Source organism: Styela clava, chromosome 14 (assembly GCF_964204865.1).
Source record: "Styela clava chromosome 14, kaStyClav1.hap1.2, whole genome shotgun sequence".
NCBI classification, from domain to species: Eukaryota; Metazoa; Chordata; class Ascidiacea; order Stolidobranchia; family Styelidae; genus Styela; species Styela clava.
The window spans coordinates 14,676,697-14,699,573 of NC_135263.1; the positions used below are offsets into that span (position 1 = coordinate 14,676,697).

The following is a 22,877-nucleotide window of genomic DNA, read 5'->3' on the forward strand; positions in this document are numbered from 1 at the left end:
TTTCAAACATAAGCATAAACGAGGAAATTAAAAATAACTCGTAATGTAAGCAACGTAATTTTTGCTCGATCAAGTTTGATCAAACCATGACGATTGCAACATCTCAGAGCATGTTTGATTGGGTTGTGTTTTTTTAATTAATTGAACATCTGACGTCATGATTTTGCTCGGCGACTGCTGAACGCTAAATGATAAATGATGCCGCTCGGGTTGTTACTAACAACTTTCGGTATTAAAGGCAGTTTTTTAGCTATATCGTCATTACTATAATGCAAAAGGTACATTTAGGCTTACTTGCAAATAAAAATAAAATGGCTTTGTCTCGTTGATAGTTTGAGAGAATATCCGTTCTCCATTTTGACAATTAGATCTTGATTTTTACATCGTTTCGTTTATATTCATTTAGAGGTTATATATTGTAACATAGTTCAAGTAAGTTTATGAGACCACAGGATGCTAGCAATGTGCTGAAACTGGACGAGGCTTCGGAGTATCCGGAAATTGTTATTGTCACAAGCATCCGTGAGAATTTTTTGTTCAAAGTGTCTATTTTCCAATTATGAACCATGACATACCGCCACCGCCACCACCCCCTCCAGCTCCTATAGCCCCACCTCCACCGCCACCGCCACCAGCCCCGGGTATAATTGGAAAATCAAAGAAAAACGACGAGTCAACGACTAAATTTAGAAGGTTTGTCTATTTTTTATGTTTTCGAATAGATCATTTCAGAGATATTAGTTGTTAAGTTTCATTTTTTTTTTATCAGATATTGCATTTTTGCACAAAAAATAATAATTATAGGCAGTCAACCCAATATGTCGTGAATTACTGTGGTATGATTTTTGATAAAACCGGAATCTTTCCGATATGTCATGGAGCCTACCTAATTTATTGAATACCGGACAAAACTTTAGACATTGGGTCGTTTTTAGGATCTGAAAAATAACATTCAAAACGAACTAGTAATATATTGTTTCAATTTGATCTGATAGTATTTATTCATAGGTACAGTACATCAAATATAATTCATGAATCCAAATACTTCGATGAAAACTACTTAAAAAAGTGACAATTCGGAAAAATATGTTCTCATTTATCTAAACCGTTCTACATTCGAATCAACAAATTGTCAAATTTTACAGTTGGTTTTCAAAGCTTATTTTAGGGAGACGGGGAGATTTCAAGTGTACACACTCGTTCATTGTTGTGTTAATCATTAAGTAAATCGAACTTCGTGATTAATCATCCAGAAACTCATAGAATTGCAAATATACACTTAAAGAGGAATGGGTTGTGATTGTTTATCAATCAAATGCAGAGCACTACTTTACCTTCATTGTCGAAAATTTGAAGCAAATGATCCTGATTTGACAGTAATTTAAATAATGTCATAGATGATACAGTAAATCAACACCATCATTTACCGGGAAATGTTAGTCTATTTTCTAACAGTCAAGCTATACTATGAAAATGACTTAGATTGGTTTTTATATAATTACCAGCCAAATTTCAGCAATGGTATGCATTGAACTTAATCAATTAATTATTAATTAATAATAAATATTCATGCATGCAATTGGTCACGGATTATGCAGTATATTCGATGTATAATTTGGTATCGGCACTCTACGTGTTACGTATGTTACAAGACATGCGAAGAACATCGATGAATTCACTACATTTATGGGAACTTATAAGGAATTTAACCTAAAACAGATTTGTAAACAGGCAAACTGTTTTAGGCCGTAATGGGCGCCCTGTCTAAATTTTTCCATTCCTAGTCCGGAAAATGTTTTTGTTGTATCTTTGTATGCTCACGATATGGAACTGTCAATACCTTATTAGATATAGAGGTATTTATCCTTGAAAACGAGTTTCTATACCTAATGTACCAAATGGAGACGTCATCGCTTTGAATTTAAACTTAATGTAACAACACATGCTAGTTTATAAACCTAATATTACTTGCGTCAGTGCGTGCATTCGGTACAAGACAATAGAAAATAAGTTACCATATTGTTTGCTGAAATTTTACTACATCGGGTTTGCACAGACCATCGGAATGTGGTTTACGCAAAAGCACTGTTCGGTCTTTTACGCACGCAAGTCATAAATTTCCGTAACATTTTGCAACTTCATTGCGCTCAATAAATTACCCTTTGGTTCTAGGGATTACACCAAATAAATTAATTTATCGCTGTCCTTGAAATGATTACAGAAATCGTTGTCAATTTATGCGCAGTTAAGTATATGGATTATAAGCTAGCTTGGAAAATTTTATTTGTGACATAATATCACTAAATTATCATGTAACAACACAAAAATAAATGTTTATTTTCAATCAATTGGATTTGATAACATATTGCCAACTTGCTGCATTAAAATAGTTTCAGCGACCAGTATGGTACCACTGCGACATTCCCGTTGGAAGTCATACGCTGTTCGTATTGAATTGTCCGAAATGTTTCTGATGTTTACATCTCCGTGTGTCCTTGTGTGATATTGAAGTTCCTTAAATTCAAAGTAGCAAGCCATTTCGTAAAATATTTATTTCTCCAGTATACGACAGCTTGGTGATGTTGTTTGTATACTACCTCCGTCATAACGATGCCATCTGTCGCCGGAAATGTAATATAAATCAGAAATAAACTATTAATTACGGTCCTTAGATAAAAAGTTCAATCTATATGTTTGCCTTACTTGTTAGAAGGTGCTTCAAGAGATTAAATTTCTGAGCGTAGGCACTCGAAGAGTAAAATAAACTTCAAGTTAATGTAATCGGAAATGCTTGTTTTACCAGTACTCAAACTTCTGTTTCGTACCATCGTGTACTGTACAATCAGTTTGTGTATTTAGATTATATAAGTTAACATTAACGAGTAAACGTGGTTTATTATAGGATACGTTAATATCAGAAGTTATTGAGTTAATAAAATCATAGCAGTGTGTTGCCTTCTTACTTGAATGGAATTCAGAAAGTCTTTTATAGGATCAAAAAAATTGAACAGAATTTTGGAGTACTTCAAAGTCGCTTGAAATATAGTCTGAAGCGTACGTTTGACGCAGCAACAGTGAGTTGTGACCCATAAAAAACGGAACCCACAAATTTCCTAATTACTCTTAAGAAAAATGAAGAAAATGTATTAAATACTTCATTAATTAAACTTCTGTTTGTTTTTGTTCTGCTGTATTTGAGTCGCCTTAGAATCTTAGATGATACATGAAATACAATTTTTCTGTGGACAGAGCTTTCGCTCATGTGTGTAACCAGAATTTAATAATAAAGTCATTCATTTTGTGTTAGATGAAATGTAGAAATACGGATAAATAGGTGCTTCAAGGCTGGTCATGTAGAAGTAAAAGGCTTTGTATGCGATTTTGCTAACTAAGATCATAATAACGTCGCCAACGGTAGCAAATAACGCTCGATGCAAGAAGTATTTTATTGATATGGTCATAAAAACATCCCTCTTATATGTGGATTGAAACATGATTAGCAATCAGTAGTCAATATATATCATTAGGCTACAAATATACATTCATGTTATAGTCAGGTCATACATGATCGAATATCCTAGGTACTGTGTACTTAGTCAGATAATAATTACTCGTTCATTTTAGGGGAATACAGTATAGGCAATCGATAAAATATGTACAGACTAATGCCGTCGTTTTAAATAGTCAATTCTGATTGTTTGAGTCTTATTGAAAGTAAAAGATTAGATGCCCATAATATTGAAAAATCGAGTAAAAATATGATAGCGTTTCACTTCAACAAGCATATATCCAAAGTTCCAATAAACGGTTTCTGAAATATATACAGTATATATATATATATAGATATATAAATGTTTTTATTTATTCTCATTTCCAAAATGAGCATAATACACATTTGGGGAAATCTTATTCTTGATTGCTTTTATCACAATTTAGATTTGCCTGGAAAAAGATTCCAGACGTACAAATCACTGACGCTGAGACTATTTGGAGTCCTAAGGAAAATTCAAAAAACACGCCCCGACTATCGGTGGACATAAATACAATACAAGAATTATTTGCCGTGAAAGACGTAAAAAGCAAGATCCGATCTCCATCTCCCAGAGGATCGAGAGTCGGGTTAGGCCCTCAGAATGAAAATAAAGGCCTGGTGAGTACTAAATCATTTTGCTGTGTTTGGAAAGGGAACAGAATTATCTATTTCTGGCAGACTTTTGTATTGATGTGCTCAAACATCATCGATTCGAACAAGTATTCTTTGAGGTGTTACTTAGGTAAGGGCTAAGGCGGCTACTCAGCCAACTCAGGTATGGGAATTTTAAGGGACGTTCAACACAATATAGACAATTTATCCTACTTCGAGTAGATTAGTAGTACTGGATTGGTAGTATTGGCCCCACCGGTATAGTCAACTCAATTTGCATTTAGTTACTTCGATGGGCATTAGAATAACATTAAAAGAAAATATTCTAGAGGCGTCACGTCTTTATGATTGATATAGAAATTCGCTTACACAGTTTTTTCTGCATACCTTTCCTATTCTCTCGCGTGCTCAAACTCTTAAAGTTCGCACGATATATCAAGTCAAACCCCTTATGCTCACAATTACTATTCACTCTGTCAATCTTGTAAGGCTTCTGTGCTTTGTTGTGTTGTACTTTCAATTCAATTGTTACATTAGACTGATGTTTACTTTATAGCAACCAAACCCAAGCTAACCAAATTGTAAACGAAAACATTATGCCTTTATAATGTTTGTATCATTGGCGCAATTTGGCTTGACCACGCATGTGCTATTAAAACACCGTTATGTGCGTACTGTACCGGTACCGTAAATCAGGGTTTTGATTTGGATATTTTTGTTTTTCTAACCACTGCTGACCCAAACGATTTTCCCATGTTACCACAGAAAGAAAGGGTACAGGCTTTACACAACATTCGAGTAATGCGTACGCGATTGGTCGCTGAAAATGATGTTTCTTTTTATCGATAATTGGTTCCAAAACGCCAGCGTTGTAGAATATGAAATATAAATTGGAATATTTACCAGGATAAGACTTATTTTTAGTCTTAGCTACACACCACGTGAGTATATTGTCGGCATGTCAGATTCCATTATTTATTGGAAAACTATTTTTGATCTGCGATAGTGCATCTAGAGAGGAGAATTGATCAATCTTATTCATTGGTTTTAATTAAAAACTGTTCTTTCTAAACGTAACAACAAATTGGTGAATAAATAAATATGTATTAATTTTGTTTCCCAAATATATCTTTTTTCGTCTTTGACTATAATTACGCAGCAATGTTTTAAGGTGTTATTTTTCTTATTTCTGCAGTTTTGGCTGTAAACAGATCTACTTATCTTAATTTGTCCACATAACTATCAATAACTTTACTCCTATATGGTCAGTTGGTTATGTATTATGACGTAATCTTCTGACCAACAATCGTTTTTGTAACAGATGGATCGCTATGGCTTGTCTCGGATATGAATCTTGTTTATTGTGTATTAGATAATTGTCGAACAATATATATCATATGCAGAAGTGTGATTTTCTCATCGCCTTGATTGATTTGAGTCCAGTGACCCATAGCTCAGCGTTGCTGTAGCTAATTCATTCTGACGAAACCTGATCACACACCGGCGCATCTTCTGTGGTATCACTCGTGCCACGCGTTTGAGCAGATAGCAGAATGTTGTTCTAATTATTACAGCACTGGGGTCGAATTACACAAATCCAAATATTAGATCAGTGTCTTGTATCATGATTTTATGTACTTTGTGTTAATTTGAGTTACAATACACTTCATTGCCTTTCCATGAAACGAAATTGCCTCGCAAGTGATGGCGCCACAACTATTCACCCGCCTAATTACACTAATAAAACTGTTGGTTCAATAGATACCGACACCTATGAACGTTCAGCAACTTTGTGTTTGCAACCAGCACTCACTCTGCTGCGTTTGAACGCTTTGGATTACTACTTTTAACTACGGGCCATGGACAAAACTTATGTGTCCGGGTCGTGTAGAAATACAGGCTCATTTTTGGGCTGAGCCAAATCGCAATATGTAATATTTGCGTTGAAAGATGGACATGACACTCAGAAAAGCCCAACTGGCATTTTCTCATTTCACAGTCTTTGGACATACTAATATACGAAAATATCTCTATTTTAGATTACTTTTCTCGATACAAAACAAAGCATGAACATCAACATCTTTCTACGGCAATTCAAACGGTGAGTACAGTTTATTTTCAAATTCAATTCGATTATTTTGTGAGAAGCAACATGTTCGAAATATACTTCATCGTATACCAATACACAATATATATTGACTGTGGAATTCGACGGCCATGCAGCATCCAGATTTTTTCAAGGCGAAAAAATTGCCCCCAAATGAGAAACGAAAATAAAACACTCATTTCATCCTATCTTTACCTACTCAATTTTCACCCGACATCGATATTAGGATCGTGTTCAGGCGGTACACTAACATTCAAGACGGGTCACCTCGTACATGATCAATAACTGAGTTGTATTTTTAGCTGCTTTTCGGAATTGATTTGTAGGGCTCAATTTGTGAATGAGCAAATAAACTTTTTGTTAAAATATGTTTAATCAGTTTCTAGTGTAAGGAGATAATAATTAGAGAAAATATTAATAAGGTGACAATAATGCACTCTTTGAAATGATTGTCCCAGGATATACGATTCTAATCTATGTAATCCATAGATTATATACAACTTCGCCTTAGGATTCAATGTAAACTTCCGTAAATCTCCCTATTCACGCACAAACACAAAAATCGTAATTAAAATCGGCAAGTGTTTCTTAAAATACAATTGTAAGGCCATGTAAGTGACATTGTCAATTGAAGTGGAAGTAAGATTTCCTCAACAAAACATAAAAGTCGATTGAACATGGGCCTTAGGTGGGTTTTATACCAGGTGGTTGTGCGTTACAAGGGCCAAGCCTGGTAACAACCGGAGACAATTTTACGGCATTTACAGGATTCGTGGGAAGGGTAAATTCACACAAAGTAGTACTCATCGTCTTATTAAATACCAGTTAAACGATTATGGAAAACTTGAGGTTACCGAGTGTTTTATTGGTGCTCATTTGTTTCAGAAGTAGCGCTGAGGTTTCACTTTTCCTTCGATGTCCAGCAGAGCCAACGAGCAAATAATCAACATTTTCTCAGCGGGATCCGGCTTTTGTTCAAATAGGTTTCTGATTGTGTTTTTACACTGCGGTTCCCATGCGCCACTCGAGTCGGCGCACTTCGCTCGTTCAAACGATGTAAGCCCGGCCACTTGAGAACAAAAACGCTCGTCTTGGCCTACTCGAGCCTCGGCAGTCTTTCTTTCCATGAAAAAGAAATATTTTCGTCCGAATGACAATACTAGATTTAACATTAGGGTTCTACAGGTAACCATCATGACGTCATTAGGCCCCTTGAAATTTGAGTGTTTACTAGAAGTTGCAATGGTGCCATCAAGTTTAGGTGAACTCCCAGGCTAATATATAATTTTCACTTCGGTTTTAATGTATTTGACCAACTGTTTAATGGTTTTTATGAAACTATACTTTGTGATTTTGACATAATAACTGTTTTAACAAATAACTGTTTTTTTACTTCCATGTTCCATTCCATGTTTTAACTACGAATTTCATTCCATTTTATAATATTATTAACTTTAAAAAAGTCTGAATGCACCTCGTAATAGTGACATAGTCAAAATATTTTGTGATACTTTATATATCCTTATTAGATTTGAATTTCATTATCCTTATTTGGCTCATGCACAGGCCCTAAATACAAGTGAAAATCACAATACTGCCATTCACATATTTCGCATTCATGCTAGATGTAGTCATTCACACAAACGATTTTGTTAAAGAAATTATACGACGATATTTAACTATGATGGATTGTTCCATTGGTTTGACGTTCGATTCAATCCTGATAGTTTTATTGTTGAACAACGCAAACAAATAGTACGAAACATATCATCGACAATTCATGGTCTCGCTATGTAAGTTTTTAATACGTCTCACATGAAAGGACAATTTTATTTGCTTTTAAAGAGTTCCAAAATACATATCAAGCAATTGTATTTTATTTGTAAAACACAAATCGTGTCTGATCAAATGCGATTCGATTTTACTTATAAAATTTACTTCAAATTTGGGGAAAAGTTCATTTGATTGCTTTGCATTCGATTTTTATCGAATATTTATTTTTCCGCAGTCACATAGTACCTGAATGGGAATTTCAAAGCCGGGAATGTGAGGGCCATTTTGTGAATATAAGTAGAATACCGCTGTCGATATTTGAATGTAATTGTTTGAATAAACTCAAAAACCCAACTTACAAGACACTTATATGTTAAGAATACTACTATTCCCGTTTTTCAATAGATAAACGTAGGCTCTGGTGATTAATAATCTTATTGCAATATTTAAATGAATGAATTTACAAGAAGTCAAAAATATTTCAGTACTAGATAATATAGCAATTTGTGATAAAATGATACTTTAGAGTTGGCTTATCTGAAGCATTCAAAGCGTGGTATCTGGTAAAATGTTGCAAGCTTTAGACCAGGGGTGTGTAACAATTTTTGTTGGTGGGCCATATAACCAACTTCAGACATTTAGCTGTGCCACACAAATATCATAGTTTTCCCTGTTCACAACGAATTGAAAAATTATCACAAAAAAGCGTTATGTATTTCTACCCATGCGAGCGCCTATCTAAACCTAAACTGTCGGATTAAGATTTTAGGTTTGGTGGGGAAAAATCCGAGTGTTGAATCGGGCCACACTTAATGACTTGGCGGGCCGGGTTGTGGCCCGCATGCCGCCTGTTGCACATCCCTGCTTTGAACCAACTACATAATGCCTTGTAAGCATATTCTATGATCCATTATTCGCTGTGTGAAAAAACTTAAATTTCATCTAGATTTCCAATTTCAGATTCGCGAAACAGGCAATTCAGATATTATAGAATGAAATAAAATATGAGTACAAACGGCTGGTTAAGTAGTTATTTCATTGGAAAACGAAACTTTAAATCAAGTTTCATTGTAGAAATCTTACCCAATAAACTATATTCAACAAGAAAGAAACATTGTAACCATTAGCTATTTATTTTGGTTACCGACATAACGCCATTATGTAGCAACGCTAACAAGAAAATGAATAACAGTCCTTGTAGATATTCTTCAATGAAATAATGAATAGACATTCCTCAGAATCCTAAATAATTTGATCTTTGATTGTGAGCTCATGCTCGATTGTTGCTAATTTGACTGTAGCCCATACTTGATATGGTATCACATTTTTTTTGCGATAAAAGTGCTGTTGACAATGTAGTAAACTGAATTTAATGGCTGAGTACCGGTATATTAAACTTAAATTACCTTGTCTGTCGTAAGCAAGAGTTACTGCCAATCATGTCTGGAATTTCAGGTATAAAGTTTAATGTTAGAAGAACTGGTTTGCATGACCTGAAGGTTAAAGGTACAAATTGTTTAAGTCGTACATGACCGCATTTTAAATGTTGGATTTTGTTTTAAGCTACCCTATTTTGCATTTATGTATTTAGATATAACAAGTTATGTCATTACTCTACTTTTCTCTAAGATAAACAGAGAAGTGTGTGGCAATATCCTATATTTCCTATAAACTGCATAAAAAAACAGAGAATTGGTTGTGGGGAAACACCGGGACAGCACCTAAAAATATTAAAGGCTTTTATTTTAGGCACGACCAAAAATCATTGCATTCATGTTATAGGATAGGGTTTTATTTTTACTGCAATTGTCGTCCAGTTCAGTACAATCACTCAAATTGAACCAGTTATTATATTTGTGATCTGAAAAATTTGTTGTTATCATCCACTCAGTATGGCCAATTGTCCATACCATCCTATGTAATTTTCAATTCAAACAGACAAAGATTTCAGCCCAAACGCGTTTTCTTTATGTCGCCTAATCGCTTGTAGCTGAGTCCACAACCGATCATTTACAACTTGTCATGCTCTAAGCCCTAGCTTAGATAAGCAAAATATCGAAGAATAAGAGTAGCCCATGGTGGACAGGTTAGAATTACCCCTGTGTGTATAACATAGCAATAGGAAGCCTGGTTCAGTCCATTTTAAGGCAGCGTTTTAACAATGCTAATTTGAACAATGTCCCGTGCAATATCGAGGAAAAATTCCAACGAAACTCATTACAAAATGATGGAGTACCGCCCAGTTGGTAAATGACGTGCGCGGTACCGACATTGTTTGTCCAAATATAAATTCGCTGATATTGGTTGGAGAGGGTTTGTGATTTTATTATATTTACCTGACCTTCTGACATACGTTATAGAGTGACCACAAAAGCGCTTATATAGAATGTCAAAACCAAACTTAAACTACACTTTTATTCCATACGGTCGGTATTTATCAGATTAAATAGGCTCTGGCCAAACTCGCTCTCCTACGTATTTGTGGCGACTTATCCAAAACCGTCTCCAGGGCGAGGGTGATTGCATTTAGAACTGCTGTATTCTCGTTTATTCTGCTGTAAGTTAGTGCGCGATTCCTTGACATCACATTGTTGAAATGAAAAATTGAAATTTGCTTTTATTTGAAGTTACTTGTGCCGACCATACACTAATCTTTACCTACTTGCTGGAATTTCACTGAATTTATCGCTCAAGTACGTAGTCGACAATCATATTAGAGATAACGTTAAAGTGTTTAAAAATATATGATGAATGGATTCGATCTCAAGTTAAATGCACGAACGGCAAGACTATTTCAGAATAGTGTTTGAATAATGATGTCGAGTAGACCTACATTTTTCGAATAGGCAAATAATTTTGGTTTAAATACATTGCCCATCTTTGGCAATGAAATTGTTTCACTTCGCAACTGAAAATGAATGAAATGAGGAAAACAAATCTAAAATAAAACAGAAACATCAAACGATTAATGTTTAGCAGAATGACTACTGAAATATTTTATTTTCACTCTCTGAAACAAAATTGAAGGATGCTTTTGAATGGAAGTATCAATCTGCATTCCCACTGTCCTCATTTACGTGACTCTTCACTCGGAACAAGGCAAAGTGTAAGAGGGCAGGCCCTACTTTTGATTTATCGCAACATGTTAACGCTGTAGAGCAGGGGTCACCAACCTTTTCGAAGCCGAGGGCTACTTTTTGGGTACAGATTAAGCTGCGGGCTACCAGTTCAATGTACACTTCTAAAAAATCAGTTGCTCGATTAAGCTTCAATTATTGATATAATTACTGGTATTTAGTGAAGTATAGACACTAATAAACTTTAGAATTATTCAGGAAATCAAACAATTATCACAACGTTGCAAATAAATTTCTATCAATAACACTTGTATTTCAAAACTGAGTGTTTTCAAATTGATTTTCAACACTCTGCACAAGTCTAAGATAAAATGTAATTACCAGTTGTACTATCAAATGTTGCAGAGTATTATACTCCGACGTGTAACTTGTCACTGTAACTCTGAGCGAGTCTTGCAGATTTTCATCAGTGAGGCGTGTTCCGGGTTTGTTCCTGGTGGAGTGAGTCGCGGCGCTATGACTCCTCGCCGCCGTAGGGTGGTTCGCGTAACCGCTGGTCGGTTAAGGCTTCCTTCGCCATCAAGTCCAGGCTTCCGGGAACAAATAACTAACTAATCCCATACCCGACATCGAATGGTAACCGGCAAGAAGCCGTGGTTTGTCATATGGTTAAACCGTCCTATCTTCTTCCCCGGGATAAATATGTAAATCTCCTCCTATCCTGAGTTTATGTCAAAAATGTTGATTCGAAAGAATAGGTTGAAACAAACGATGGTCTCGTAAAATAGGATTGCTGTATGATTTGAATCGCGAGCTTTTTCTGTCCGTACTGTGCTGACCAGTGGTAGTTAGCGCAGAAGATTACGTGACAAGAAGTGAAATATCTCTCCGCTTTGCCGTCGCTGAAATCGTCCCACTAATGAGACACGCGCAGGCTGTTTTCATGGTGGTATAAATATATCCACCTCCCATTCATAGTGAAAATGATGGGTTTTTCTTTGGAATCAATGATTGTATTATTACTGCTCCGCTAACCAACGGACAAGAAAAAGCGCGGGTTCGTGGAAAGTGACTTCATTGTGATGTCATAATTGAAAGAGTGTTAATTGACCCGTCACATTACTGAGGTCAAAGTAAAATAAGGTTGATGGTTACAATAATTAATATAGTGTCATTTCTAGTTTCCATATAAGTGTGATTTATACTAAAATAGCAGGACAAAATATAATTGATGTAGCTTACTTATAAGAGCCGTTATTAAGCTTAGTTTGGAACAGACCTGCGGGCGACTCATATGGTCTTTGCGGGCGACTTGGTGCCCGCGGACAACGCGTTGGTGACCCCTGCTGTAGAGATTCATTACGATATATCGTTAATAATTAAACTTTCGTTCAATGTTATTTAACATTCAATCTGTTAAAAAGCAATGCTTTATGGTGACGTTTCATTTTTGAGTCGTGAATATCTAAGCCACGAGTATTAAGTAAAAAATCTCCATTTGAACCAATTTTCGTTTTGTGTGGTTCAGCACATTCGGATTTTATTACATGATGTGATTCGTTAGTACTAAATCCAGTGGTATGTTTAGTCAATATTATTATATATTATTGGTTGGTTGGTGGTTTCCTCCTTATTTATTAGGACGTGACTATTTCAAAATCTGTGGACTAGATTAAGTCTGAGCAAATTTTGATATAAATAATCTTGACAACGCAAAAACAAATATATATTACATCAAAATATATTCGTAATAGTAGAATTGAGTTTGTCCCGTTTTCTTGAGATTTTTCCTGTCTATTATCTCTAAACAAAGCTCTGGAACAGTTGACATTTATCTCTAGAGAGCCATTGAAACTACCGGCATTTTTCTTCGCTCGATCATAGGCATTAAAATAAATGTCTTTTATGCGTTAAATTTGCTATAGGGTCAAATAGGTGATACTTTCAGCGAAAAACAAAAAAAAATGTTTTTAATGTTTACTTCAGCCTGTCGCTATGATTTCGTTGTATGAAAAATGACAAGCCTAGTAATAACGCCCGCCAACAAACAGCGCGGATGCATCAGTAAGTGAATTAAATTTGCGGTAGTAACAGAGATTCTCAACTGACAATCAATGTCATTGTCTCGTTCATTACCACACATCTACTTGCCATTTATCTGATCGTTACAGCTCGTTGGAAAATTTCACAATTCCGCTTTTATTGTGGTCTGAAGTAACAATAGGCATCGAAAAGGACTTTTGTTCGTCGCTTCCCTGGCCCGCGTGGGTATACAAACACTACGCTGAACAAAAATAACATTACCGTTCCTATATGTGCACCTCGATTCCACCGTGTACTTTTTAAATGAAAACAAAATACTTGGTTGCCTAGAAAGAATGTTCTATGGCGCTTCCGTCAATCATAGAATAGGCGCCAACAGACGAGTATATATATTCTTGTGATACATGGGTGTGAATGAATTATCGCCGATGAAAAAAGATTTGATTTTTTATATTTGATGTTCGTTTATAATATTATTCTCAAGTCATGTGCTAGAACATTTTTACTTTTGTGAAATAATATGATGAATAACATGAATGATGACTTGGCGAAACTATTTATATTGTATATTCATTCAAATTTAAGTTTAGGAATAGATACTGCTCAAAGGAATTGTATTTGAATGTCCAGGTTACATAGTTTACAAATATTTATCCTGTCTCTAACCCCAAATTAAACTATTTCATGAAAGTCGCGAGCACTCATTTCTGATTGAATCACAATGAAAACCTTACCATTTAATCATATCTTCGGTCGCCCACAAAAATTATTTTCAAAAACTTAAATGTGTGAAAATAATGAAATTTACAAAATTTACAGGGCATTTCCAATTTCCAAACTAAAATAGAGCCAATTTTCAAACCCTTTAATTGAGTGAATTTGATAAAATTTACAATATACGTCACACTTCGAAATGCACAAACATATATATCATGTGAGGCAAGTAGTAAGTGTGAGATTTTCAGGTTTACATTACAATTTCCAAAAATAACAAGTTTGAAGTGCCCGCACCTAAATCTTTACTTTTCAAAGCTACCTGCCGCAAAATAAGCTTTTACCACCAAAATGTGATACTTTATAATCACATGTGTGGACCATATATAAGTATAACTTGTATCTGAAGAACACGTGTGAATATGAGTCCAAAAAAATTGAAATTCGAATTTAAAGTTCTCCAGATGATTGTAACATCACTCAATATGGTTAGTACAAGGCGACCGCTAATCCCTTAGTACAACATAAACTGTTGTAAAAAGAAGGTGAATTTACTCCCAATTTTCAAGTCAAAAATATTACTAACTAAGATTACAGAAAGTGCACAGTCGAGAAAGAACAATACGATGCCAGCTACTACTAGACTTAATTAAAAAAAAGTATACACAAATTTCGTACCAAGCTTTACATATTGTAAAAAGTGGCTTTTTTCTATACATTTCAAGTCACTTTATTTTACAGCTTTCTCAAATTTTTTTACACCGTCGAAATATTCTGTACAATGTATACACTGATAATCATAATTGTGGTTATTCAGCTCTTTGTAAAATCATCACAGTTGTTATAGAGACATGGACAATTTTATCGAGGGCATTCTTTGTAGCTTTATGTTCCTACACATCTGATAATTTTGTTGTTTTATCAATTGAAAAGTCCACTGATGACGTCATGAACAATGTTTTTGTTTTTCTTGTCATTTCTAAATATATGTGATGTTATTATCTTATTGAAACTATTGATCATATAATTGCCAGTTAATAATGTTACTGTTAAACAGAAAATATGATTAATATGCATAAACTGGTGATGTAAGAGTGTGTAATTAAGGAAAATTAGATTTGTCAGGACGATTGCCAAAATTTTTGATAAAACTTATTCTTTTTATTTATATCCAATTTCTTAAACCAAAATTTTGTACTAAAGCACGGTTTTTCATGTCGTTACTATATTAAGTACATAAGCATGACTTGGTAGCTTATACAAGCAATTACTATATATAAAAAAAGATGTTTAAAAGCACTTGCACGTTAAAGGCATAAATGGTTAACATGGGAAAAAATAATAATATGCCAGAATACATTTTCATACTATAACATTTCATATATCATTCGTTTTTATTTGTATTTCTAGATCGATCAAAGACGTCGTGACGGCAATTCAGGAATGCGACACATCTCTGTTGTCTGCTGAAAAACTGCGAACCCTCTGTAAGCTAATTCCAGAAAAGGATGAACTCAAAAAGTTGGAAGGTAATTGGAAGACTATGGTATACGTTCATTTATAACAAAAACGTTTTATTCATTGCATTAATAAACTTCCTCGTTTTCTAGAATACAAAGGCGACGAAGATTGCTTGGATAAAGCCGATAAATTTGTGCTGGGAATACTAAAAATTCCATCGTACAAATTAAGAATCGAATGCGCCATCTTGCGGGATGAATACACGCCAGCAATCCGAGAAATAGAAGAGTCTTTAAATATTCTCCAAAAAGCTATGTTTGGTAGGTGGATGTATGGATAGATATTTCATGGTCGTTCTTAAAATAAAATACGACTTATTTGGGATCAAATTGGGCCAAGAAGTTAATTTATGATTCCTAACGTCGTTGATAAAAAAAATAAGGAAAGAAGGTTTTTAGTCACAAGCGCACAGTATGAAGTAAAATTGCTCACAACTGATTTATGAGTGATATAACACCAGCGAACAGATGAGAACGGTCTTGTTGGCGATCAACAGTGAACTGCTGTAGGCGACGGTTAACACCCTTGATATTTAGACACGATTGCGATTTCGGATTTCGCACTTACCTTGAAGCTTATAAAAACTATGAAATCAGCTGCACAAGGATCAATCGTACACTAATATCCAGCTTATTAAATTAATTTCAGAAATTCGTAACTGCCTCGCTTTTCCTGCACTTCTTCACCTTGTATTGCAAGCTGGTAACGTTCTCAATCAGGGAGTTAGCTACGGGAATGCTTCAGGTTTTCGCCTTCACTCGTTGAAGAAATTATCTGAAACTAAAGCTAACCAACCTGGTATAACTATGATGCATTATGTAGCAATGGAATTAGAAAAGCAAGACCATTTGATGATGCGCTGGCCAGAACAGCTTCCTTCTTTGTCGAAGGCTTTTCGGATTTCAGCGACTGAAACTAGAAACGATCTTGCTATTTTAAGAAAGAAAGTACAAACTATAAAAGACTGTGTTGAACGAGATAAGAATGATGATTTGAAAGAGAAAGTTCGCGGATTCATGAAGGTTAGTTGGGGGTCTCGGCACAGTTGTGTTCAATCTATGATTTGGGTAAATTTCAGACTAGTTTATGGGACTTATTTTTTCGTTTCATCCGATGGGACATTCTAGTGGAATTCCCGAGGTAATGACGATTCCATGGCCAATACTAAAAATTGATCGAAAATAATAATAAATAGCCATATATATGTATTTATCCAATGTCTCTCCGCAAAATAAATAATATCCCCAAAAAACGTTTAGAATTTGAAGATTATAACCATTTATAGCCGTAATCAAATTGCCGGGGGAAATAAAATGTGTGGTGTCCCATCCCATCCCATGGGGCGTTTCACTTGAAAATCTTATGGTCAAGCCAAGGAATTGATCATACGGTAGTATATAAGTTGACTACTTTAATAATCACGTTAGCAAACATTATTCTTTTTTGCTTGTCTAATCTGGTTGGTTTATTTGCAGGATGCCGAAAGTGATTTCAAAGCACTTTCAATAAAAGAAGATAAATTCGCAAAAGATTGTAACGACCTCGCTCTGTATCTATGTGAACAACCTTCTCAATTTTCTTTGGAGGAATGTTTCAGCATTGTGGAAGAATTTCGTAATAAATTTATCCAGGCTGCAAAAGAAAACTCCAGAAAGGAAAAATTGAAAGCGAAGTATGTGGGATATCTGAATTTTTGTTTTATAGGCAATCAATCACGAAAATTAAATATATTAGACTGAGTTCTAGGATATCACAAATGTGTCAATAATTCATTCAAGAATTCTATAATCTTTGTGTTTTTATGTTCAGGAGAGAAAGAAATCGAAACATTTCTTCACACTCGTTTTCCGATATATCAGCTGCAAGTCGTCTCAGCGTGGACGAAGCGAAACGTTCTCTTGATGATGTTGAATACGGGGGCCGTTTCAGACGTCGAAACACAGTTGATATTGCGAGACGAAGGCAAAGATCACCAATGCCCAATAGACCTGTAAGTGACCCCGCAAAACCAGGAAGTGCTCAAGAAGTGGAATTCACGAAAAGCAGTGAAGCTAGTTTGCAGAATACTTTGGATTCGCGACTAGATTTCAAAGTGGAACGAGTGACTATGACGAAGCTCGAGCCTATACAACGGCAGTCATCGGAGTCCGTTGCTGACGTGCTGTTATCAAGAGAAAGAGATACTTCTTGGGGTATGGCTTATGTGCCAGAATCAATAGGCACGACGCGCCAAATAGACCCCAGTATCACTAAAAGAAACTCTAACGCAGAAGATGTTAGTGAGGCAGTTGAATCTTCTAATGTTGAAAATGGTAGACCAACACGCCGGCGTTACAGATCTTTACGATCTGGTCTTTGGGACTCCGAAGACGGTGGGGCGGATTTGCGTGATAAACGAGAGTATTTTGGATCCACCAATTCACTTAACACACTTGCAGAAACCGCCGAGAATCAAATAACTTTATCGCCAAATGCTGATAAAAACAATGAAAAAGATTTCCTGAGTCCTCGAGAAAAAATAAGACTGCGTCATTCGAGTAGAAGAGTTAGAACTGATTTGAAACTAGCTGAAGATACTTATGTTACCAGAACAGGCGAAATTCTACCTATTAATCCAGGTAAATCTGCATCTGATCGTCCTAGATCTCATGAAGAATTTTCTTCTCGTTATTCTACGCAAGAGGACGAAGATGCGGGTAAAAAGAAGAGTCGGCATGATGACATAAGGGAGAGAATAAGAAGATACAAAGAAAAGAATGAAAAAGAAAACAAAACAATGTTTCGGCAAGGTACAAATTTTTTTTTCTTTCGAATTTTAAATCAAGAGGACAATACATTACATACAGATTTCTTCAAGTCTCTATTTGGCAGTTTCTTTTACGTTTTGATTTATATATCGATTTGTTGTTTTACAGCCTCTGAAGAAACCAGTGATTATTCGTTGCGCAGATCCAGACCAGCAAGTGATGGTAGTTCTATCAATCGACTCTCACGAATATTTGAGAAAAGATCAGTATCTTACGCCGGGGAAGGGTTTGATCAAAGAAGTGATGAAATCGTTTCTGCAAATTCCGATTTAAAACTTGAAGATGTTTCACAAGTCCTGGAGACTTCGACGCTAGTGACACCTCTGAAAATAAACGAATCAGTTGAAATGGAACATTCACCCGCACCACAAAAACCAATATTTAAATTTGAAATCGACCCTCAAGTATCCAATGATGCGACTATACCTGAGGATTTACACGCAAGTGAGAGAATAAGACGATATAAAGAGAAAAAGGAAACCGAAAACGAGACAATGTACAGACAAGGTAAATATTTATTTTTTATTTATAATTCTAAATCAAAGAATCACAGTACATTCAATGCAGAGACTTTTGGACCGTTTTATTTGCAGTTTTTGTTACATACATATTTCGATTTTTTATTTTACAGTGTCTGAAGAGACCAGTGAATATCCATTGCGGAGATCAAATGATGGGAGTACCTTTAATAAACTAAAAACTGATTTAGAATCTTCCAGGAATATAAAAACAGACAGCGAGTCTCGAAAAACCGTCAGCAAGAAGACGGACGCTAAAACAAACGTTTCCATTACTTTAATCGATGAAAACAATGACGAATCACAAACTACTTCAGTTTTCTCCGCTGAAGATCAAATTGATAGAAAAGAGGAAATAGGGAGCGACGATGTTAATCCCAGGGATTCATTGCCCTGCGAAATATCAGATGACGAAAAGATACCTAATGATACGACTATGCATATTTCGGAGCATGACCGTCGTGATACAAGCAGTTTTGATCGGCACAGAATTATTGTACATATGGATCGTGTGGAAGAAGCGGAAATTTCAAAATCAAAAGCTCAACAAAAGTCATCTTATACCGAATCAATTGCTGATAAGTTGGCAGTAATTGATGTAGCTGAAAAGAAAATATCCAACGATGCCTTACAATTAAAAAGCGGGGTGATTGAAGTCATGGAACAGTCCGACCTTTCTAACAAACATCATTATATTGAAGATACATCTGGTATTATTGAAGAAAATATAACCGTTGTGGATGCATTTTCTGTGCTTGCTGAGAAAGAATTGGAAGATGCTGAACCTGAAACTGCACAGAAAGCATCTCCACGACTGCACATGAACACCGATGATGACAACAACAATACAGTAACAAGTCTGAAAAGCTTAGGAAATGAACTTAAAAACAGGAAAGATAAATTGAAATCTAAAAGAGTCAGTGCAACTCCATTAACTCCTGCAGCACGGGCAGCCCTTCGAAAGCCGAATTCTCCGGCTGCACAAGTTAAAACAAGCCAAAGCACAACTTCTTCACGGCCGAAGACATTTTCCAACTTCAAGACAACATCGTTAAAAGAAAAAATAGGTTTACAGCCTGTGTCTGCAGAAGTTCTCAGAAAAACAAGATCACGAGGAAAAAGTGTCAGCCCAAAATCCTCAACGACAGTTCCACCCGCAAAGAGTGTTTCGAAATCAGCTAACAGTATAGCTAACAAGAAAGATCATCAAATATCGAAGGTCGGGGAGGCAGCTAAAAGTGAGGTCTCAGTTAAGAGGGGTAACGGTGGCGTTACTTCGTCTGTTGTCCGACCACTGCAATCGTCCAATTCAACAAGCAAGACCACAACATCACCATCGATAACGAAGACGATAGAAAAGAAGCCCACATCTTCAAAGCCATCGTCAGCACGCACAGTAACACCCCGATCCGGTGAAGCAACAGGTCATGATGTGAACTCCAGACGTGCTCCAAAACCGGGTCCAAAATCATTTATGGGCTTGCGAGGCCGAAATTCTCCAATGAGAAATAGCACAAACTCTATAAATAGAATTGGAATCAGGACCTCAAGTGTAGTAGACTCTTCCACTCTCCCAAGGGCCAAAAGTGGGGCTACAACAAAAGGCAATACAGGATCCCGCTTGAGGCGTAGCACAGAATCTATTGATAAAGTGGGAATCAAGGCTACAGTTACTGTTGAGTCAAATACTCTTCCGAGGACGAAAACTGGCGCTAAAACAAAAACTGCTCCTAGCTCGACTTCCATATCACAAACTCGCAATTCTACAATGAGAGGCAGCTCAGATATCATAAACAGGTTGGGTGTTAAATCCGCATCGCCCGTGGAGTCCAACACACTTCCCAGAAGCAAATTTGCGTCAAAAGCACGAGTTGTAACAAGCGCTACAACTTTACAAAAACGGAATTCTCCAATGAGAGGAAGCACGCAATCAATCGATAAAATTGAGACGAGTGTCGGCGATTCCAGCACTCTTCCAAGAGCTTCAAAAACACCGACCGCCGCCAGAAACATCGCAGCTACAGTCGCAAGACTAGCTAGACCGCGAAGCATTGCTTCAGCGAGTGATCTTAGGTCTGCATCTGTAAGCAAGTCGTCTCGCAGCAACGGTATTGAAAATCACAATGCCAAGTATAATTCTCAACAACAGAAAAACACGCAATTGAGCAAACCTTCTTCAGTAAAGATAGAATATTTATCCAATACAAAACAGCCAAGTAAGTCCGTAACTGCTGCAGAAGAGAAGACAACTAAACCCAACTCTTCTGCAACGTCGAAGGAAGTTAAACCTAAGCAAAAACCAAGTGGACAACATGAAGTTGTAAACAAGATAAACGCTCACAGTAGTAAATCCACAACAAAGAAACCTTCGACACATAGTCCTAAACCGACTTCGAAACAACCTATAAGGCAGAAGCTCACCAGTGCGACAATACAAATTAAGTCGAGTCCAAATGAAAGTAAACCAATGAAATCAGACGGTAAAGAAATTTCTGGAAGTAAAAATATTATTGATTCGCTCATGAGGAGAAAAACAACTCCAAAAACCACAAATCAAAAATTGACAAATGGTGAAATCACGCCAGCTAATAAATCTGATGAAACCAAATCGACTGTGGCTGTAACAAAAAAGTCATCTGTGAGTAGAGTAGCGGATATAAAATCAAGAGATAAGAAAACAACCAGAGATACCAAATCTACAAATATGGTGGAAATTGAACAAAAATCATCAAAGAACGTTAGTAGTCCTGGTAACAACAAAACACGTGATATGACCTCAAGATCAAGTCCATCTACAAAAGTCGTTGCAACCTCTACAAAAAATCCGTCATACAAGCCAATCAGAGCGTCGTTGAAGGATTCTGGTCTTCGATCTGTCTCATCTTCAAATCTATCTTTACGGGAAAGTCCACCCAAGAAAAAGTTTCCTCCATCATCCTACAGACCCCTGAAGGATTCAATATCAGCAAGATCAACTAGTTCTATATCTTCTACCGTAAGTAACTCGAGTGCAGATGTAACATTGAACCGAACAGCAAGACTTCGACTTTCCAGGCTTAATATGAACAAGAAATGATTTTTGAAAAACGGGTGTGCAACATTGTACTGCTAGAGAGATGGAAAAGAGGAAGCTGTAACCACATTATCATGCTCAAGGACATGTACATGTCAGGCTGGTTGGCAATGTTCGTAAGCAAAGATTTTCAATGCATCGCAAACGCCTTGACTGTCAACCGCCTGGGAATCAAGTTGGTTCATATTGGTTGTAATGAAAACTCCCGACTTGTTAACGAGCTTAGAAAGAGATACAATGTTTATTTATATATGCTGTTAATTTAGGCACTATCTTCAAGGGTGCGTTTTTATGATACTTCAACACTGTAACCTCAAAAATTTAACGAGAGTTGAATGCTTGCCGAATATATTTGTTCCATTCAATTTCTGCTAACATCACTTGATTTGGCGTTTACTTTCCAATTTTTGATTAATTCTTTCTTTTTAAAAAAAGACAGCTTCATAATTCGTATGGAACGTTTGTATACTTCAATAAACGAATTAACTCGCACGAATTAACTCGCCAAAAGCAACTGCTAGTCATGCTCGACGTTATTACAAGTCCTTTGGACAAGTTTACCAGCAGTCACTGTTGAATATTTGTGATATCTTTTAGTTCACACATAAATTACATTATCAGATTTCAAAGGTGTATGATGTATTTGTTGTGCTTACTCCTTTTATCAGCAATCTTTCACAAATTTTCTAATCGTTTAGCCATATTAATATCTTCCAATTGTTATTGGTACATTTCTCATCACTATTACCAGGCATATGATAATCAAAGAAAATCTTTTTTGGTATATATATGTAGTGGTACATATGATTTTATATTGGTATTGTTACATTTTTGATTGCTGAACCAAGGTAAAAGTATTTTCTCATAGTTATTTTATACAAAATAAGCAGTTTTTTATGACTAACGATAGCCACAATGTAAAATGAAACTCAGCATTTTTTTACAAATGTGAATATTTCTCTGGTAGTGATAAGTTCATTTTTAATTTACAGAAAGCTATGCTTTTAAAGATTTCATATAGCATATAGGAACCAGACAATAAGTCTCGCGCACGCCAGTAAATTTGCTGAACGTTTTACATATTGGCTTGACGAGAAAAT

At 35.9% G+C, this 22,877-nt stretch overlaps 1 protein-coding gene across 1 annotated transcript; it reads left to right on the forward strand.

Annotated features, from left to right (window-relative positions):
• The first annotated feature begins 406 nt into the window (after positions 1-406).
• On the forward strand, positions 407-22,720 carry LOC120340673 (uncharacterized). The gene is made up of 10 exons (XM_039408992.2): positions 407-693; positions 3,937-4,150; positions 6,184-6,245; positions 15,269-15,387; positions 15,469-15,639; positions 16,028-16,401; positions 16,855-17,051; positions 17,189-18,168; positions 18,295-18,693; positions 18,818-22,720. The coding sequence occupies exons 1-10, from the start codon at positions 560-562 to the stop codon at positions 21,778-21,780; spliced, it is 5,613 nt and encodes a 1,870-aa protein (XP_039264926.2). The 5' UTR covers positions 407-559; the 3' UTR covers positions 21,781-22,720.
• Positions 22,721-22,877: the final 157 nt, after the last annotated feature.

What these genes read in the sequence shown, in the direction of transcription:
- LOC120340673 (XM_039408992.2), top strand. Translation starts at nt 560, where the DNA reads ATGAACCATGACATACCGCCACCGCCACCACCCCCTCCAGCTCCTATA. An exon ending in AGAATGAAAATAAAGGCCTG is followed by an intron (nt 4,151 to 6,183) that starts GTGAGTACTAAA and finishes TCTCTATTTTAG; the next exon opens with ATTACTTTTCTCGATACAAA. An exon ending in TGAACTCAAAAAGTTGGAAG is followed by an intron (nt 15,388 to 15,468) that starts GTAATTGGAAGA and finishes CTCGTTTTCTAG; the next exon opens with AATACAAAGGCGACGAAGAT.